At 42.1% G+C, this 21,491-nt stretch overlaps 2 protein-coding genes across 3 annotated transcripts in view; one reads left to right on the top strand and one right to left on the bottom strand.

The window, feature by feature from the left end:
- NET1 (neuroepithelial cell transforming 1) overlaps positions 1–6,355 on the top strand; it is a 90,557-nt gene extending 84,202 nt beyond the window's left edge. For both annotated transcript variants that reach the window (XM_082252670.1, XM_082252671.1), the window contains 8 exons: positions 1,264–1,371; positions 1,622–1,789; positions 2,292–2,451; positions 2,576–2,652; positions 2,889–3,146; positions 3,537–3,707; positions 4,288–4,474; positions 5,689–6,355. In XM_082252670.1, the coding sequence (XP_082108796.1) occupies positions 1,264–1,371; positions 1,622–1,789; positions 2,292–2,451; positions 2,576–2,652; positions 2,889–3,146; positions 3,537–3,707; positions 4,288–4,474; positions 5,689–6,086 (1,527 nt within the window). In that variant the 3' untranslated portion in view covers positions 6,087–6,355. The remainder of the gene's footprint in view (positions 1–1,263; positions 1,372–1,621; positions 1,790–2,291; positions 2,452–2,575; positions 2,653–2,888; positions 3,147–3,536; positions 3,708–4,287; positions 4,475–5,688) is intronic.
- Positions 1–21,491, bottom strand: part of LOC309553228 (tubulin alpha chain) — a gene marked incomplete at its 3' end in the record, with an annotated part of 186,872 nt that overhangs the window by 118,105 nt on the left and 47,276 nt on the right. The window lies entirely within an intron of this gene.

The following is a 21,491-nucleotide window of genomic DNA, read 5'->3' as shown; positions in this document are numbered from 1 at the left end:
AGTTCTGGTGCCAGCTGAAGATCCTTGAAGTACGTTGAGATTCAGGCAAAACCAGTTTTCTAGGTTGCTGCTGTTTTTAAACCATCCTGTCGTATAGAGCAAGTGGTTTAGGTCTTGACCGCATACTTTTCTGTATTTAAAACAAGAGAGCCCTTGTCTTCTATGAGCCGAATGTTAAAAATGTGCCCTTACGACTTATGTTGGTTCTCCTGTAATGTGACTCTGACATATGTCGTAAAGACGTTAACACCTGTCTTTCACTAGACATAGAAAACCATTGTCCATTGTTTGACTTCTTTTTAGCAGTTAAGTCAAGAGGAAAGTCCTCCATTACTTTTGCTCTACATACAATAATCTGAATGAGTGAACTAAAAATTAAACCCCTTGCTACATGCTTTTCGTATAGTGATGCATGATTAAATAATGAGATTAGTAGTTTTAATCATTGGTGGCATTTTTTAAAAATGTTGACTTGTGGCCCTGCTTGTTTATTGCTTCATATGGTTTACTTTACCTAAAATTGGGCCATTTGACAGAGGAGCTTGTGATCAGTTTTACTTGATTCATAGTGTTGTTTCACAGATTGGCTCTCCAGGGAATTTTTATAAAACTTGTTAGTAGCCGCAGTAAACTGAATACATTGGAGGATCTCTTGGTAACTCAACAATAGAACAGCACCTTGTATGCTACGGGGCTGTATCAGGAAGTTTTCGTGTTTATCCTGCTATGCTGAAGAGTTGTAACTAAAGTGAAGTGTTACGATTGTGCGATCACAATGATCATCCATGTTGTATATTGCAGAACCTGCTCTTGTTTGTTACTTGAGCAAAGCTTGCAGACTAATTTTAGCACCTAATACTAAGAGGACCTAAAAGAACAGCAACTCTTGCGGATGATCAGTGATTTTGAAAAGTAGTTTCTATAGTCTAATCTTTAGCTTTCTATGTATTCTTGACTTTTAGCATTAGTTCAGTTCCAGCTAATTATTTCTGCAAACGCTTCACTTAGGAATGTTAGAGTTGTTTCTGCATGAAGAGACTGCCCTTTGAACAGTTACTTGGATTACTTTTGTTGTTCTGGTTAATACAGCTTGCGTGCAGACAGACTAAACTACGTTAGTCTGTATTGTCTACATTCCAGTGTGTGCTGGTTAGCATTGCATATTCATTTGTGTTTGAGAACATTCTTCTAGCTTCAGGGCCTAAAAAAAACTTTTTTGCTTCACCTTGATTAAAGCAGTGTTTTTTTTTTTTTTTTTCCTAGGAGCCCAGCAATAAAAGGGTACGGCCTCTTGCACGTGTAACGTCGTTAGCCAATTTAATATCTCCTGTGAGAAATGGCGCAGTTCGGCGCTTTGGCCAAACTATCCAGGTAAATATATAACCAAAGACATGGATATAACTGTTGTGCTCTTGATTATATTATTTATGGTAAATTTTATTTCTTTTTTAAACTAACTCACTGCATAAAAGTTTTGGTAGTAGGTGGGTCCATATTTGTATAGACATTTTGTCAGTGGTTGCAACATGATTTCCTATATGTGAAATGTTAATATGTCTAATGTTTTTAATCATGGCTTGCATGACAATCACGGATTTATTTTTATATTTTTCCTAAACAGTCATTCACCATGCGTGCGGACAATAAGTCTCCGAATAGTACAAGTAAAGTCTGTAGCAAGATGGCTGCCCCTACCCCTCCAAAAAGAAGGAATAGCATCCTGTGGTCTGAGATGTTAGATGTCAATATGAAAGAAACACTGAGCACTAAAGAAATTAAACGACAAGAGGTGTGTTTTTAAGCTAAGCCTTACATTTAATGTTAATGAGATGGTTAATCACGAAATGAAACACCATATCATTGTTAAAGGAAGCAGGTGGAAAAAGCTTGGCTTGTATTGCTAAGTTTAATTATAAACACCTACTGGTGTGAAATATGACAAAAGGGGAGAGAAGCATGTGGGAAGTAGGTTTTAAATAGATTGTTGATTTACTAAAATCAGAGTGCAAAATTTAGTGCAGCTTTGCATGGTAGCCAATTAGCTTCTGACTTTGTTCAATTAAACTTTGACAAAAACTAGAAGTTGATTGGTTTCTGTGCAGAGTTGCACCAGATTTTACACTCTCCAGTTATAGTAAATAAATCCCACTGCTTTGCTTTAAAAGACTTATCTGCTCACGGTGGGCTGTTGAATAAAAACGAGTCTTTATTTTAGTAATCCATTTTTGAATTGGCTTCTACATCCTGAAATCATAATTCTATTCTCACACATGCTTTTAATTGGTTTAAAGGCCATATATGAAATGACCAGAGGAGAGCAAGATCTGATTGAAGACCTCAAGTTGGCAAGAAAGGCCTACCATGATCCAATGTTGAAACTATCTATAATGTCAGAGGAGGAGCTTGCACAGATATTTGGGGACCTTGATGCTTACATACCTCTACATGAAGGTATGTGAAATCTATAATGTGAATGGAAATCTATACCAGATTTTCTTTTTTTTTTTTTTTTTTGTATCCATTTATCTCTTGCATGTGTCGAATGTCTTCATTTTTTGTTTCCTCTATATTTCAGAATTCCTTGCAAAACTTAGAGAAGCAACAAGAGCAGATGGGACTGTTGGGCAAATTGGCCAAATTCTTGTTAATTGGGTGAGTTTTTTTACAGACATTTCAGTTGGTCAGGAACAAAAAGTTAAACATAGTTTTGCTTTAATACATACATACATACGTGTGTGTGTGTGTATATGTATATATATATATATATATATATATATATATATATATATATATATATATATATATAATATAATATAATATAATATAATATAATATAATTTTTTTTTTTAAATAAAGCTAACAAAAAACAATGTATTTTTTATTACCAGCTACCTCGTTTAAATGCATACAAGCGGTATTGCAGTAACCAGCTTGCTGCCAAAGCTCTGCTAGACCAAAAGAAGTTGGACAGGCGGGTCCAGGACTTTCTGCAACGGTGTCTCGAATCGCCATTCAGTCGCAAGCTAGACCTTTGGAGCTTTCTTGATATTCCCAGAAGCCGCTTGGTGAAATATCCCCTGCTGCTGAAAGAGATTCTTCGACACACTCCTAACGAGCATCCTGACTGCAAGAGTTTGGAAGAAGCTGTAAGTTCTCACAGAATATGCTTTTATTTTCATCAAATAGATGTACAATTTACTGCTAAATTCTTTTTGATTCTAAGGCCCATTTTACACTAGTGAATCTGCTGCTAGCAACACCTTTTGAGTGGCAAAGTCCAATGTGCAGCTGCTACTCTATGTATTGGAAATTGTTTGTTTCCCACCCCACTGTAATTTTGCAGAATTTTAATCTCTAGCAAGGCTGAGACGCCATAGGGGAAGGTGTGTGGACAAAATAGCTAGTGTGACGTGGGATGTATGTTTGTAACCTTATGCATTAACAGCACATCTACCGTGGCACTGGGATTTTTTAATAATGTAATCTATTTGTTTTCTGATTTATATGTCACTAAAACAGTCTGTATTATTTTGCAGCTGTGCTTAATCCAAGGAGTGCTTTCAGACATTAACTTGAAAAAGGGAGAGTCTGAATGCCAGTATTACATTGACAAGCTGGAGTATCTTGATGACAAACAAAGAGACCCTCGGATAGAATCAAGCAAATCCCTTCTGTGTCATGGCGAGCTGAAGAATAAAAATGGCCATGTAAGTGATCTTTGGATAATTTAAAATGAGATAGCACAGATGGTTTATCATTCTATATTGTATGGTGACTTGATAAGCAACTGATCACTTTAGCGGTGTGCATTTCCTGCTTTTAAGCTACTTTACACCTGCTATAGTGATAGGGGATGTCTTCTTATCTAATAAATCCTATAGATCTAGTTCAAAAGAAAGCAGGATATCACTTAATGAGGCTTTTAGAATACAATACTAAATTGCAAAACAGCACAATTTCCAATTATCTCGGTCATGGTAAAGCATGTTTTTAAAGCATTTTCAATGTGTTTAAAAGCAATTTTATATTTGATGTGGTGTACGTATTACATTTAAGATTTTCATTTACAAAAAAAGTTGAGATTAAAGAATCATTCAGTTATGCCTCCAAAGTCTAGAAGTTGAGTTCTTTAAGTTGAATTCTTTAAGTCTTAGAGTGAGAACTTTCAGTTCTTGGAGGAATCTTTTATATTATACCCATGGACTAAACGTAAAGCGATTGTATTTTTGCTTCTAGTAGGTTTATTTTGTTAGGCATTAAAGGTTTTTGTTTTTTTCTTCTCCACAGAAGCTGTATCTCTTCATGTTTCAAGATATTTTGGTTCTAACACGTCCAATTACACGGAACGAGCGTTCGTACTATCAGGTGTATAGACAACCAATTCCTGTCACTGAGCTAGTGCTGGAGGATCTGCAAGATGGTGACGTGAGGATGGGTGGTTCCTTCAGAGGGGCATTTAGCAATTCAGACAAAGGTATGCTTAACCTTTTGGATGTTACTTGTTTCTCAAATATAGTGCAAATAATGTATTCTTGCACACAACTAAGTAACTCACTTGATATCAGGTTCCTATAACCCTCTGCAGAGCAGCACTTTGACAGGGAGAGGGAGGGGAAGTACTAAGAGCCAATCAGGCTCTCTTACATAAACATGCTGACAGGATGAAAAAGCAAAGTTGATGACTTGTCAGTGTTATTACTCCATTGTAAAATAGCAGGATTTTGAGTGGGAAGATGACACCACTGTATTCTTTAACTCTTAACAGAAAAAAAAAATCACTCCACTGGGTGGTCTATCTGTCAGAGGTGTTGAGATCACAAAAATAACTGTATAGAATTCTAAATCATCTGGCCGACAACACAGTTCTTATTTTTATAACCATGAATTTAGCGGTTTGGTAAGGAGTTTAACTTTAAAAAATAATTCCTGCCCCAGGATATTGTGAAAGTGTCAACAATGACTATAGCTGCTGCCATAAACCTGAAAGCTTTGGTCAGGCTTGAACTGATAATAGATATCAATTAAAATGGTCTGATGGCTATAGAGCGCTTTTGCACATCTGACTTTTTGGTGGCACAAGTATTCATATATTGGCACAGGCATGACCCCCGAGGTGTCAATGTCCTCTTGAGAAAGAGGTTATCTTATGGAAAAAATTAAGCCTGGCTAGTAGATCTATCCCAAGCGATCTTTTGGCTAGGGGTGTATTTAGAAATCTGAAGGTGGTCATAGATAGAATTTTCTGAATCTGCTGTTTTTTTTTTTTTTACCAATTACTGAATGATGGGTTTATTTTTTTTTGTAGTGGGGATACGTATGCTTTTTTGCACTATTGACAAGCATGCAATTCCAGAATCATTTATACATTACGCTGTGGGGTTGATTTACTGAAACTGGAGAGTGAAAAATCTGGTGCAGCTTTGCATAGAAAGAAATCTGCTTCAAGGTTTTTTTTTTTTTTTTTGTCAAAGCTTATTTGAACAAGTTGAATTTAGAAGCTGATTGGCTACCATTCACAGCTGCACCAGATTTTGCACTGTCCTGTTTCAGTAAATCAATCCCTGTGCATTAAACCCTGCCTGTAGTTGAAATAGTTGTTGAAGTATTAGTAAAACACATTTTCAAATGAGGGAAAGAATTTTTAATTCTGTTTTGTCTAAAGTTTTTTGCATTTCTTTTACATTTTAGCCAAAAACATCTTCCGAGTTCGGTTTCAAGAAGCCTGCATAGGCCAGAGTCACACTCTCCAAGCCAATGACATCTTTCACAAGCAGCAGTGGTTGAACTGTATCAGGACAGCCATTGCCCCATATCAGAATGCTTCACCAACTGAACTTAAAGAACTTTCTGACCTCAGTGAGGAATGTGAAGAAAATCATCCCCCAGCTCAGAACACAAATGCCCAGCGAAGGTCATCTACCATATCTGGCATTGTAGAAATGGACCTTGAAGAAAATGCTGACAGCTCTCTTGTGGGCTCACCAGAGGATCTGAAGCCAGGGAAACTCCAAAGAGCTCTGACAGGAAGCCGGAAAACTCGAGACAAAACACAACAGAGCATTAAAAGAAAAGAAACTTTGGTATAAGTGGAAAAGTGCCCTTTGGCTGGACTTGTTATTTATACATATGTATATTTTTATCTTTTACTGTGAGCATACTGGGATTTTTTTTCACTGATCCTACTGTATTTGTTACTCTCCCAGTTCCCTTTCAGTGGCAGCTACTGGTATGCAGTTAACACTGTTAAAATCAGAGTCTGTTTTTTTTTTTTTTATTTGGAGCGGGGGTGGTGGTTTAAATAATGAAGAATTCTGCATTGGTATCCTCCCTTTTTTTTTTTTTTTTCTTCTATTTGAAAGAATGTCTTCTGTTTTTGAAGTGCAAACAGGGTTTTTTTTTTTTTTTTTTTAAATAACCTCACATTTGTTGGAGACCGCAAGCAATCTGATAGATTCCAAGAGCAAAGTGATATCGAGTAACTATGGCTTTATTTGGTATTTTTGTTTTGGATTTCCCTGGCAGCAAACCCTTGAAATGTGCTGCCTGTAACCTGAGCCAGTTGATTTTGTGAATGTCGGTGCCCATTCTACAGCAATCTTACATGTTCGTGGAAAAAACAGACTCTGAGGTTAACAGGTTATTCATGTTACCTACTGGAATCATTTTTTTTTGTTGTTTACTGTACATTCCTTTTGTGTGTTTGCCAAGTATTTAATTTTTTAATGTAGTTTAGAGGGTTTTTTAAAATCAGTTTTATTGTATTTTAGAAGATTTTAAAAACTGCATTTTGATTTCCCTAAATGCATTTTTTTCAGCAAAACATTTTCAGGGCAGCTGAATGCAGAAACACTGTCAGGCTTTTTCATTCTTCCTTCTGTTTTAGAAGGTGTAAACTTTCTTATTTTCTTTTTTTTTTTCTTTTTAGCATGTTTATAGGGTTTTAGAGACAGAGATGTAGCTGATAGTGAAGGAGTTATATGCTGTAGACTCAGGATGATGAGTAATGAATTATTGTATTATGGCAAGCAGACTTTTAGTCCAGAGGTCCCCAACAGGTAGCTTATGAGAGCAAGATCACTCCTGGCTACCAGCCATTTTTTAATTATGTTTAGGCTCGTGGTTTTTTATTTTTTTGTATTGTAGCTCAGACTACCACAGGTTGGGACCTCTGTTTAGGAATTATGGGCCATTTATATGGCACACGTGAGATGTAGATGGTTCTTGTATGTCGTAGAAGGTCAGACGGTATGTTATGAACAGACTAACAAAAGGTGTTTAATATAGTTCAATGTGAAAAGTACATGTTACCAGATGTTAACATGATGGTTGAAAGGAACTAATTATACTGTAATAAAGTTTTTTTTTTTTTGTTTTTTTTTTCTTTTTAGTTACAATTGGTCAGTCAGTGTTGTAAAGAATTTCTCTGCCCATTTTATTTACTGTGCTGTTATCTGCATATACTGTAAATATGAGTATCTTGAATATAATAATGCATTGTTGGGAACTTGGTGACTGTACATAAATGAAATGCATGTTTTTGTAAATTTGCCTGTACAGGTATAAGTCTTCAAATACAATAAAAAGATATCCCTCGTCTGATTTTTAGGTGTGTGAAATATGTACTTTAAGTTAAATTTGTGCTCCTAAACTTCACCACTCTAGATACAGAAAAGCAGATTGAAGTAGAATTCCAGCGGAGAGCTAGGGTTAGAATGGCTGTGATTTTGCAGAGGAGATAACTTCCCAATTCTAACCCTGGTGGCACCAGGACAGTCAGTGTAGGTCTTCTCAGACTGGGCCCACAGCATAATAAGTCCCCATTCTTATCAAAATGTGATTAAAGGTTTTGTCTAAAGTTCCAGGTTTAAAGAGGAAGTAAACCCTAAAAAAAACAAACAAAGGCATAATGAGTTAGTATGCATCGCATACTAGCTCATTATGAAATACTTAACCTTAAAACGAAGCCCTCGCAGTGCCACCCGCTCAGCGACAGGGCGGCTGACATGTCCGGCCGCCCTACTTCCTTGTTCGCCATCTGATTGGCCGGAGGCGCGATTACATCACTCCCGCGCATGCACGCCGGAGCCACGGTTCATGGCACTGGTCTTTGAAGGAACGGCTCGGGTGGCCGTTCCTTCAGAGCGCATGCGCCGATGACGTCATCGGCTGCATGCACTGTAAATATCTCCTAAACGGTGCATGTTTAGGAGATATTTATAGCACCTATAGGTAAGCCTTAATATAGGCTTACCTATAGGTAAGTGTCAACAAAGTGTGTTTACAACCACTTTTAAGTACCAAGGAGCATTGAGGGGTATTCATCAAAACTGGAGCAGTCAGAACATTTGGTGCTGATATAAATGAGTGACTGTCTAGGCTCCAGGGCATAAGTGCCTAATCTGTGGCCCTCCAGCCTTTGGGAGTCATGTAACTGTCATTGGCTTGCAATGCCTCATGAGACTTGTAGTCTCCCAAAAGCTAGAGGGCTACAGATTGAGCACCCATGGTCTAGGGTAGTGATGGTGAACCTTGGCACCCCAGATGTTTTGGAACTACATTTCACATGATGCTCAACTACACTGCAGAGTGCATGAGCATCATGGGAAATGTAATCCCAAAACATCTGGGGTGCCAAAATTCCCCATCACTGGTCTAGGGCTTTATTCACATAAGTTATGGCAAGCAGTCCTGTCGAGAATTTTTTGTGACAAACTTCTCAAGGCCTATTCACACTGTTCCGGTGCTTTTTATGAATTTCCATCACATTGCACCATAACTTGCATTAAAGCAGTCTTTTCAAATGAATGGGCTGTCAGCGCACCAGGGTGGATCTAAAAGAGTAGGGTTTTGTTGTTGCCCTGCAATTTAGGGCTGCAACTAACGATTTTTTCCATAATCAATCAGTTGGCCGATTTATGATTTTGTTGTTTAGTTAATATGTAAAGCTTTTTTAAAAAAACAATATTATTTAATATTGGTATGCAGTGGTAAATATGAATAACCAGCTATATGGTTAGGGAACAAAATATTTATTCCGCTGAGAATAACAGACAGAAGAGATGCATATACTACTAGAGTTTGAATCTGGTACATACTATATCATCAGACTCAGAGATCAAATTTTTAATTTAAAGAAAACCAAAATTAAAGATCTAAAACTCTGTTTCTCTTTCGTTCATTGATGGACACAGCTCCTGTCATTCTTGACCATTGGGTTATACTGCCCCCTACAGGAGTAGGATACTAGGCAGCAAAAAACTTCTGGCTACACCCATGGGCAGTCCCAGGGGGTCTACTCCCTCTCCCTGCTATAGTCACTCAGTTTTTTTTCTGCTTAGTCAGGAGTAGAGACCTAGTTCTTTGCTGGGATCATTTGGTCCTGGCAAAAATTTTTAGATAGTAGACCTCACAGGAAAAATCCAGGAGGAAAACATTTTCTATCAACTGCCGGAATGGGCAAAGGGCTGGATAATCTAGATCCAGTGGTCACCCCCAGTCTGGCCAATGAGCGCACGCAGGCCTCAGCTGTGCACTAGGTCAGCCGCGACATAGCCCTACTGGATGGGGGGCTGACCCTGCGAGTTAAACGTCTTGTGAAGACGCACACCATCTGGCCTCGGCCTGAGTTGCAGCGTTCCTCCCCGACCGACAGCCCCCCATTTCGATGGAGAGGAGGATCTGTCTGAAGCAGTGCCCACCTGGTTCCTGGTATGGTGAGTAGCTGTCGCCCCTCTGCCCCTGGAGGTTTTTTGGGTGGATATGGGTCCCTCCTTGGGAAGGTCGGACCTCCGAGTTCCCCTCCTTCCTGCAGGCACCCCTCTCTGTTTTTACGGAGTCCCTCAGTGTGCCCCCTCAACATACACTGGGGCTGTTTGGGTGGTCTGGTCACTTGCCTGGTATGGGAGCAGGGCGCTAATGGGCCGTGTGGGTGCGCTGCCAGCGACTTGACGATCGACTGTGGAGGGAGGGGGTTGTACCTGGTGTGGGCTCCTGCCAAGGCCTCCTATTCTGCCTGGATCTGTCCGTGAGGCCTGGGACTCCCTCTTGGGTCCCTCTGTAAGCATCTTGGTGCTGCCATTTTGTTGTAGCCTGTGTGTTCCTATACATGGCGGCCATGTTTATGTAGTCTGGCGGACATTTTCTTGTGGTTTGCTATTGCAAATAGCGGCGGCCATGATCTTGGAGCCCTGTGGGTGGTGATTTTGGCGGTGGGAGCCCCTCATCCCCTGGTGCTCACTCCTGGATCATTTATCTTCCTGATCGTCGCATGTATAGTGCAGAGTATCTTGGTGATTGCAGGTGCCTGTGTCAGCGGGTGGTGAGTCTTGGTGGGATCCTCTCCCTCTCTGCTTAGGATCACTCTGTGCCTTGTGGTTGGCGACTGGGTGGTGCTGCCAACGCGATGGGGATTGTCCCTTAGCGTGTTACACTTTTTTGTTGGGTCCCCCTAGTGAATCATGGAGTCTTTGGAGCACATTTCCCCACCTGGTCCCCTCTCTGAGGCTGCGGAGCCCTCTGAGTCCCAACCATCCATCCATGCACTGACGGCGTTCCTGTAGTCCCGGGTGGAGGCAGCTTACAGGCGACGGGCTAGCAGAACCACCCCCCGCCTTCAAATGCCTCGTCTGTCTCATCAGATCCTGAATCTGATTCGGTGGCTGCGGACATGGGTCACTCTTCCTGGTCTGCGACCACGCGCCTGGAATCCTCTGATAGTGAGGATTCATGTCGGTGACCGCGTAAAAAGGCGCTGGTGGATGCACTGACAGAGGCGCAGGTACCATTTGGCACTCACAAGTCATCCAGAGCGGCAAAGGTGTTTCTTTTCACTGCTTATTTTGACGGAATTGTCGCTAAAGAGTGGGGACGACCAAAGCATCCCCGTGGGGTTTCTAAGCGCTTTACTAGGAGTTACCCCTACGAGGAGTCCCTTCTTAAGAAGTGCACTGTTCCACTGGTGGTGGACCCTCCGGTTTCCAGATTAAAACAAGGCAACCATGATTCTGGTTGAAGAGTCTTCAGCCTTTAGGGCCCTGGAAGGCAGAGGCTGTAGCCTGCACTAGCTGGTTCGGCAATGAGGCTGGTATTTACCATTGCCCTGGTGTCGCAAGCTCTGACTGAGTGGGCTAAGCTCCTACGCCGTGACCTGAAGGGAGAACAGCTCCCCCCTGTCTTTGCCGAGCTGGCGGACCAGCTGGTCCAGGGGCTGCAGTTTATCTGTGATGCCTCTTTGAATGCGGCTCCCCTAATGGCTCGCCTCTCTGTTTTGGCAGTGGTCCTTCGGCGTGTCTTTTCGCTCAAGTGCTGGTCTGCGGATCAGACTTCAAAAAAGGCCTTGACTGATCTTCCTTTTCAAGGAGATCAATTCTCTTTGGAGCTACCCTGGATGACATCATTAACCACTTAAGCCCCAGGCCTATTTTTCACACTCTGTGATTACAAGTTAAAATATGTTTTTTTTTGCTAGAAAACGACTTAAAACCCCCAAACATTATATATTATTTTTTCAGAGACCCTAGAGAATAAAATTTAAATTATTGCAATATTTTTTTATCACAGCGTATTTGCGCAGCGGTCTTCCAAACGCAATTTTTTTGGGAAAAATTCGCTTTTTTTAATTAAAAAATAAGAAAGCAGTAAAGTTAGCCCAATTTTTTTTCCATAATGTGAAAGATAATGTTACGCCGAGTAAATAGATACCCAACATGTCATGCTTCAAAATTGCGCACGCTCACGGAATGGCGACAAATTTTGGTACTTAAAAATCCCATAGGCGACATTTTAAAAATTTTCTACAGGTTACCATCTTAGAGTTACAGAGGAGGTCTAGGGCTCAAATTATTGCTCTCGCTCTAACGATCGCGTCGATACCTCACATGTGTGGTTTGAACACCGTTTACATATGTGGACGGGGTTTCCGTATGCGTTCGCTTCTGTGCGCGAGCTAACGGGGACAGGGCGCTTTAATTTTTTTTTTTACTATTTATTTTATCTTATATATTTTTTATTTTTACACCGTTTTTTAAAAAAAATACAAATTTTGATCATTTTTATTCCTATTACAAGGAATGTAAACATTCCCTGTAATAGAAATAGGCGCGACAGGACCTCTTTTTTGTGAGATCTGGGGTCAAAAAGTCCTCAGATCTCACAAGTACACTAAAAGATGAAAGGAAAAAAAATGGGGCCATTAAACCGGTTGCTAGGCAACGACGTTTGCCGTCGCTCTGGTCCTCCAAGACCATAGAGTCTGTGAGGATCCGTGACCGCATCGTTTTCCCTGCTGCCGGCGGGTCCGGTAAGCGGGGAAAAGTACCGGGAGGGGGGGGAACCACCCATCTCGCAAAGCTGACCGCCCGCAGTTTAAAAAAAAATACCAGGGCTATGGCAGCTATCTGCTGCCATAACACCGGTATTTAGGTTTAAACTGCCGACGTATATAATCGTTGGGCGGTCGTTAAGTGGTTAAAGGTCTCACAGGGGGGGAAGAGTAGATGTGGGCCTGCCTTCTCAGCTCATAAGAAGTTTTTTCATCCCTCAGGGTCAACTGACAAAGGCTTGAAGCCTTTCACGGCCTCTTCTGGAGAATCCAAACAAACCTTGTCTGGCAAGCCAAGATCGGGCTTTTCCAGACTGCTCCTTGTGCATGAAGATGCGCTATCACCCCTATTGGGGGTGGGGGGATGTCTTCGCTGGTTTCCAGACCCGTGGACTTCCAGGGTGCAAGAAAAGTGTCCACAAAATCATTTGGTCCGGCTACAAGATCGAGTTTCGCTCTAGTCCTCCGGCAAGGTTTTTTTCTTCTAACTTACGCATGTCCCTAGACCGCTTATAGGCCTGTATGGGACAGTACAAGACCTGTTCCTTCAAGGGGTGATTGTGCCAGTTCTGACTTTGGAACAGGATTTTACTCAAACCTGTTCTCAGGAAGGAAGGCAAAGCGTGTCTAATCCTGGACCTCAAGGTGCTAAACTGCTTTGTGCTGGTACAGAAGTTCGGAATGGAGTCCATTCGAATGGTGGTGGCATCCATGCATCAAGGGGATTTCCTCACCTATCGATATCAAGGATGTCTACCTTCACATTCCAATATGTGCCAGTCACCAGCGTTTTCTCCGCTTTGCTGTGGGAGAGGAACATTATCAATTTGTGGCGTTATCCTTTGGTCTCACATCTGCTCCTCGGTCTTCACAAAAGTGTTAGCCCCGGTTCTAGCTTTGCTATGACAATGGGGGATCGCGGTACTGGGCTACTTGGACGATCTTCTGCGAGCGGAGTCTCCTTCTGCTCTGGTGGAGAACCTGGAGATCACAATACGAACTCGGAGTTCGGCTGGATTCTGAATTTTCAGAAGTCTGCCCTGGTTCCGTCCACAAAGCTGGACTATTTGGGCCTGACTCTGGACTCGGCCTTAGCAGAGTGCTCCTTTCTCTGGACAAACTCCAGAAATTGCAGGCTGCAATTCTCCTCCTGCTGTCCAACAAATGGTCATCCCTCTTGACTTGCATGTGGGTGCTGGGCCTGATGATACCTTTGAGGTGCTTTCTGTTTGCACAGTTCCATACGAGGTCCCTGCAAAGGGAGATTCTGACCAAATGGGACAAGAATCTGCAGTCTCTGGACAATCAGTTCAAGTCGAGGGAAAGAGAGTCCCTTATATGGTGGCTTCGTTCTCTGGTGCTTCAGCTGGGCAAATCCTTCCCCCCCCCTTGTATTGGACAGTGGTCACCAAGGATGCCAGCCTGTCCGGCTGGGGAGGCGTCCTCGGCAAAAATTCTGCTCAGGGGATCTGTACACTGGAAGAGTAAAGACTACCGATCAATTTCTTGGAACTCTGAGGGATCAGACTGTGCCTGAGACATTTAGCAGCAGCAGCATGCTTTTTGTATCACCTGCCATGATCAGGTTAAAAAAAAAAAAAAGGCCCTTTATAATACAAAAAAAAACAGCAGATAATCACTTCTGTAAGAGTTTAATTTTTACTGTGAAACAGTGAAAGTAATTACAGTGGGTGTAGAAAAGAATCACCCCCCTTTAAAATAATCACATTTAGTTGCTTTGCAGCCTGAAAAGAAGACAGACGCAGTTTATGTTTTATCCAGCTGTGCAACTTATAACATCCAAGTGAAAGATATACCACCAACATGTCAGAAAAAAATTCTAAAAACAGAATCACTGAGTTGGAAAGGATTACCCCCTCTTAAAAATGACTTGTAAACAAAAAAAAAAAATCAAGTGTAGCTAATCACTTTCTCAATGGCACACAAATGTGATCAGCTGGTAGTCCCTGGTAGAGCAAGTGAAGCAAACAATCAATTATGGGTGGCAAGGCACTGTCAAAAGATCTTCAGGATAAAGTTGTGGACAGCCACAAGTTGGGAGATGGATACAAGAAAGTTTCAAATACTTTTTCAATGCCTAGAAGCACGGTGAAGCCTAATATTAAAGCGGAGTTTCGCCTTCCCCTCTAAAAATTAAAAGTCAGCAGCTACACATACTGTAGCTGCTGACTTTTAATATTAGGACACTTACCTGTCGATGTTGGCACCGCAACTGATGTTTCCATTGCTGGGTCCCTACTGCGCATTCACGCTGCGCATTTCTATTGGCTCGACGGCGGGGGAAGGAGGAGGGGGCCAAACTTCCGGGAAAGATACCTGTCAAAAACAGGTACCCGTTCCCCCCTCCCCCCTGAAAGGTGCCAAATGTGGCACCGGAGGGGGGGGAGGAAGCAAAAGAGCGGAAGTTCCACTTTTGGGTGGAACTGCGCCTTAAGAAGTGGAAGGTATTTGGTACAACAGTCCCTCCTAGGATCAGGATGTTGCTCCAAACTGGATGAAAGCAAGGAGGAAACTGGTCAGAGAGGCTACTAAGAGTCCTACAGCAACTCTGAAGCAGTTGTAGGAATTTATGACAGAGTGGTAATTGTGTGCATGTGACAAAATAGCAATTCTCCACAAATGTGGCTTGCATGGGAGGGTTGCAAGAAAAAAGCTACTTCTCAAGAAAGGCCACATGCAGCCACGACTGAGCTTTGCCAAATGCACCTTGAAGAGTCTGAGGCCACACGGGAAAAGGTGTTATGTTCAGATGAGACTAAAACTGAATTTATAGGCGTCAACACCAAACAATATGTCTGGCGGAAATCCAATAGAGCTTACAATCCAAATAACACCATTACTACTGTAAAGCATGGAGGTGGTAATATCCTGCATGGGGTTGTTTCTCTGCATTAGGGACTGGAGCACTTGTCAGGATAGAAGGAAAAATGGATGGTTCAAATAACCTTCAAATGTTTGAGGAAAATCTGTTGCCCTCTGCCAGAAAGTTGTCAATGGGAAGATGGTTTACCTTCCAACATGACAATGACCCAAAGCACAAAGTAAAAATGACCACTCAGTGGTTGAAGGAGAAAAAGGTGCATGGCTTAGTCAAAACTCAACTTAAGTTCCATTGAAAATCTGTGGAATGACTTAAAGACTGCAGTCCACAAACGGTCACCATCCAATTTAACTGAACTTGAGCAGGTCTGCGAACAGTGGGAAAATATTGCAGTCTAGATGTGCAAGTTAAGGCCCGTACACACGTACCGATCGTCGGCATACAAACGTCGGCGGACGAAAGATCTGCCGATTGTACGCGTGTTAGTATGGTGCCTCCGACAGATGTCTGCGCACAATCCGCGGACAAAAGTCTTTCTTGCAAACATGAAAATTTTTGTATGCCGACACCAGAACGGACGATTGTTCGCCTGTCAGTACACAATTCGGCCGACACACAGCTACAAATCCCAACACGCATGATCAAACCAAATGAGTTCCCGGAAGAATTTTCTCTAGTAAACTCAACATTTTATTCAGAAAGAACTTTCGGCTCGCGGAAGTCCAAGAAATAGGTGGAATGCGGAGCACATGCTCATCTTGATAAATGTGAGAAGAAGGAAGATGCTGCTCATAATGCCATACTTTTCTAATAAAAAGGCATGTGTTCTGTTATGATGAAGATAATGTTTGTCTATTCTATCTGTTCTATCAAATTTTATAATTAAATAATTTGAACTCTTCACCATTATTTTTGTATTTTCACACCAAAGATCTAACTATTGATATGACCCTTTATTCTTGTCTGAATTAATGTCTAAAACATATTTTTCAGGTTATGCACAATATTAAACATGTTAACAAATTCAGATAGGCCATTTTTTATTTTCATTTTCTTTATTTTTTGTATCTCAGCAAAAAAAAACAAAGAAAACATCAATACTTTCCGTATAACTAAACATAAAAAAGGTCCATTTGGACAAAATTAAACTAGAAACTGGCAAACAGGGGTAAAATAAATAATAGGGGGTTACAAAAATTAAAGTTGCTGGTAACTGTAATCAGGTTGCCATGAGGGCAGGTTTGGATCCTGCTGGCCATATTGCCACTGGCCATGTGGCATTTGGCGAGGTGGTGGGTGTTGTGGAGGTGGAGGTGGAGGGCACGGGTGCTCCTGGCATGCATGGCTGTGCTCATTAAGGATCCCGTTTTCAGCCTTTTGCAGCACATCAAGAATAATTTTTCTGGCATACTGACACTGCCTGAGGTCCACCTTATCCAAAATTTTTGCCGTCATGTTGCCGAAGGACTCATTGGCCTCCGGTTTCCGACGTAGGGCTATGGTGGCCTCCTGGATAAATTCATCGGTTATGTCATCCACGTGCTTCCTCTTTTGCCTCCGTTTGGCAGGAGGAGGTGGTGGTGGAAATAGTTCCACAGGCTCCTCAGGCTCCGCAGGCTCCCCAGGCTCCTGGCTGCAACCTGGCTCCTCCTCAGTGATACTTCCCTGTTGATGAAATGAACAATTGATTAGAATGTTATAGTGTATATAAAAATGCATGTTTGTTATATTATTGTGAACAAATAGCAGACTTTACATACAGTGGCGTATCTAGGGTCTCCAGTGCCCTTGTTGAGGAGCTGTATTTGGCAACAACCCCCCCCCCCCCCCCCAAGATCAATGTAAAACTGTAACCCACCCCCCAAAAAAAAAATTAAAGGGCATTAAAAGTTTCTAATTTGCCCCTTGTTTGCCCAGTGTAGAGCTCTCTAGTGGGCAATCATTGTCTCAGGTGTGAAAAAGAAAGAGAGGGTTGAGAGATAGAGAGAGGGAGAGAAAGAGGGGGTGTGAGAGAGAGAGGAGGGGGTTGCAGAGAGAGAGGGGCCTGAACTTGCAGAGGGCTTGATGTAGGGCATTGAGGGTGAAGCAGTGCAGGGAAACAGGAATAAGGAAGCCACCTGCCTTGCTGACCCAGAGTGAGAGACCAGAGACATGGAAGCAAGGATGGATGTATCATTTGCAGGAGCTGTTAGTTTTGTATTAAAAAAGGTTGAGCCAGAGGAATGCTGAGGCTACAGCAGTGTTTGTTAGGACCAGAGGTGTGCTGGGGATGCAGCAGTGTTTGTAAGACCAGAGGTGTGCTGGGGATGCAGTGAGAGGCAGTCTCAGTCTCCTGGTCTTTTGGCTCAGCTGCTCTCAATGTTTTACACCTGCATGAAGCAGCTCTCAATGTTTTACACCTGCATGAAGCAGCTCTCAATGTTTTACACCTGCATGAAGCAGCTCTCAATGTTTTACACCTGCATGAATCCGCCTGCAAACTGGGGGTTCTGGGGTGTGCAGGCTGAGTGGATTGTTAAAATAAACAATAAAACAATGCCAATGTTTTTGTGACCCACCCCCCTTGGCCTGCGCCCCTGGCGGTTGCCTGTCATGCCAACCCCTTGCTATGCCCGTTTACATAAAGGGTCAATTATGGTTTAGCTTATAATTTTGTTACATGATTACATTTTAGCAGACAATATATTGTGAAATGCCATACCTGAGTAAAACTCTCCTCCAGGAAATCCTCATCCTGGCTTGGATCAACCGACACTGAGCCCTCTGCCGAAGTAGAAGGCAGTGTTGAAATTGACGGCCTGGATTCCATGGTGTCTGCTAGGAATCGTATGTTATCATAGTACCACAGCCGTGGTACATATACATTCCGTGCACCTGCTCCAGACTGGGTGGACTCCTCTATTTTTTTTAACTCCCGCCTGTAGGCAGTGCGAATGCTGTTTATTTTTTTGCGTATATAATTAAAATTTGCCCCAGGACAGACGGGCTTGTAGAAGGCCACCAAATGTTCCATGGCCTGTTTTCTGAGTTTTCTATTTTTATAATCTGCGGACTTGACTTGCCACAAACACGGCAGTTGCCTGAACTCATCAATAAAACTTATTAGAAAGTTGTGGCTGGTGTAATTGTCCACCATATTGCAGGACAGTATATGCCTGCAAGACACAAAACAACACAAAACATATTAAAATAGCATGTATTTTGGCACATAATAAAGATATTCCTAATAAAAGCTGTATAGGGCCCAAAACACACACTTTCTATTAAAAGAGTCGTACCTTTGTTTGTGGGGAAAAGTCGTGATTCGCCGCTCGATCGTGCTCCAACTCTCGATATGTCCGCTAGCGAATCGTCGGCCGAACGATCTGGCGTCCTTTAAATACAGCGCAGGCGTCAACTCCTCCTCCAGTGGCGGGCTTGTGCAGGGGTGTGTACGTGCCGAAGATCAGGCCTACATGCGACACTCACACCTGAAGCAGTGGAAAAATCTTGTAATCAAGAATAATGTCTCAACAATCTGGGAGCTCAATTAGTGTGGGCCGAAGTGATTGGGCCACCCGAAAATCAAGGGCTACACCCATGTCAAAGCCAGAAATGGTGGAGATGGTCTCCATTTTAGAAAAAATGGATTATGATGGCAAGTTGGCAAATTACGATCGGCCCAATGCCAGGAAAGATGGCATCATGGATAAGGTGGTGGCCTGTTTGGTAAAAAAATTCGGTGTGGAGCGATCGAAAGATCAGATTCGGAAACGGTGGTCTGACCTGAAACACCGTGAGCAGGATCAGCTTTCCCAAATCCATCGGATTTTGAAAAAAAGTAAGTTTTTTTTTTTTTTTTTTTTTTTTTAATCATGCAATATGTTTTTTATAATTTTGTGTATGTTGTATTAACATGTCTAGATTATAATGTCTATGTAAAAAGTTAGATTACTCATTTTAGTTGTCATGTCGTGATTTGATCGATCTATTGTTGATGTTTTAGTATATGACATTAAAAGTCAGGAAGCCATAGTTAAAAATATATGTATTGTGTTGCAACGAACGTTCTTTCCTGCACGAATCTTCTCAGCAAACATTCCTATTAATCACAGATTATTATTCAAACCTTTAAATAGGAGAAAAACGTAAACTCCGTGCCAAACAATGGGAAAGGAGGAGGAGAGGTTTGGCAGCTCCATCGGCAGTTGTGGAAGAAGAGGAGGACATGGGCCCAGATGGTGGCACAGATTCCACTAAAGGTAATTGGTTCCTATGCACTGTCAAACATTAATGTACCATATTTTTCGTAGATAACCATGTACATGTCTTCATATTTGTTACTAAAAGAGCTATCAAGCAGGGCACCATGTCCTAACAAATGTACCTCTTGTGACTTTTATGATATGGCCAATGTTTTGTATTATGTAGATGAAGACATTATGCCTGAGGTGATTCTGGTGGAGCCAACAAGTGACCAGACACCAGAGCAACAAGAAGGTTGGTAGTCACAGATTTTTGTGTAGTGGGATCATAGAAATATGTGTATTTGCAATGATTGTTTAACCTTATATTCTTGTATTCCCTTACAAATTTACATTGCAGATGTTGCATCATGCCAGGATGTGGCATCCCCAGCCATGTCAGAACCCCGATCTCCTGGCAACTTGGCAAGCAGCGTGGAAGCCACTTCCGAAACTGTGGAGGAACCAGGACCAAGTGTCCAAGAGCCAATTGTGTGCCCACGTAGGTTTTTTCAGAATGATTTTTATCAGTGTTATTTTTAGCCTCCAATTTACAACACTAGTTCCCTATGGGAGCCTCTTTTTTTGAATGGAAGTCGCACCGTAAGTCGGATCAGGATGCTCTGACTTGCGGGGCCACTTGCGTTGTGAAGATTTTTGAGGGGGAACTACACCAAAAAATTTAAGAACCCACCGTGGGTGTCCACCCCAAGTTTACAACCAGGCCTTTTGTGTGTGGTATTGAGTTTGAGGGTATGCCCACAACAAAAAGACAGCGTGGTTTACCCCCAAAACCCCTACCAGACCCTTATCCAAGCATGCAGCTTGTCAGGCCAGGAAAGAGAACGAGCAAGCGGACCAAACACCCCCTGGACCACAGCAGGACACATGCCCTCAACATGGGGGGGTTTTGTTGCTTTGGGCCAGGGGGCCTCTGCACCGCACACACAAAAGCACCTTGCTCCCATGTAGAGGAGGACAAGGGCCTCATCCCCACAACCCTGTCTGGTGGTTTTGGGGGGTCATGCGGCCAGGGGGTTCCTAGGACTTTGGAAGCAACCTTTAACAAAGGGTGGCCCCCAGATCCCAGACCCCAATCCCTATGTGAATGGGTATGGGGTACATAGTACCCCTACACATTAACCACATAAATGGAAGTGTATGTGAATAACGACAGGAGACGTTTATGAAATGTTCTTAAATATCTTCATCCGGTCTTCTCCACTCTGCTCTTTGGATCTTCTCCTCTCCACTCTTCTGCTGTCCAATCTTCTGCTCTTATGTTGTCTGCTCTTTTGCCCTAGGCTCTTCTTCTTCCTCCTGTCCTCCTCCGATGCTGTTGCCGTGCATTCTGCCCGTCTCTGGTCTCTGCATCTTAATATATATACATTACGACCATGCCCTCACAATGACGTCATCATGCGTTCACACCCCTAATAAATCTATAGTAAGCTCAGGAGACCGGCAGAATCATCAGCAACAGCATCGGAGGAGGACAGGAGGAAGAAGAAGAGCCTAGGGCAAAAGAGCATAAGAACAGGGTAGGTATTAACTCGAGAGGAATTTAAGATTACCTGGACACCAAATGTTTCTCTATTATTATGACCTCATGTAGGTGATTCACATTGACTCATTTTTTTTTTTTTTTTTTACAGACCATGTTTTACATAGTTGCACATTAGCCAAATTGACCCGTGAGGCTCTCCAATGCTGCGCAGACCTGGAACAAATAAAGGAGACTGCAACGGCATTACAAATCAAAATGCGCAATTTTGTGGACATGATTGGCAAATTTTAAGCCACAATTTTACTACGTTTTTAATGTTTGTATTGGGATGTTCCTGATGTTACAAATTTTTTATAATGTTTTATGGCATTTTAATTACACTCAGATGTTAAAGAGTGTACCCAAGTTTGGGAAAAGCACTTTACAACACCCTAACCCTAACCCTAACCCTGTGAATGTTTGATACTAAAACATTTTTACATTCAACAATGTGTGTTCAATTCTTTATTAGACTTTCGTTGGGGGGTCGAGGTCTAAAGCTGTGTAAAGAAGCACTAAATGTATGATGGCTGTCCTATTCACATATTTACATGTTAATGA

The sequence above is a fragment of the Pelophylax lessonae genome (assembly GCF_965119305.1).
Source record: "Pelophylax lessonae genome assembly, chromosome: 4".
NCBI lineage: Eukaryota > Metazoa > Chordata > Amphibia > Anura > Ranidae > Pelophylax > Pelophylax lessonae.
This window is presented reverse-complemented; position numbering and strand designations above follow the sequence as displayed.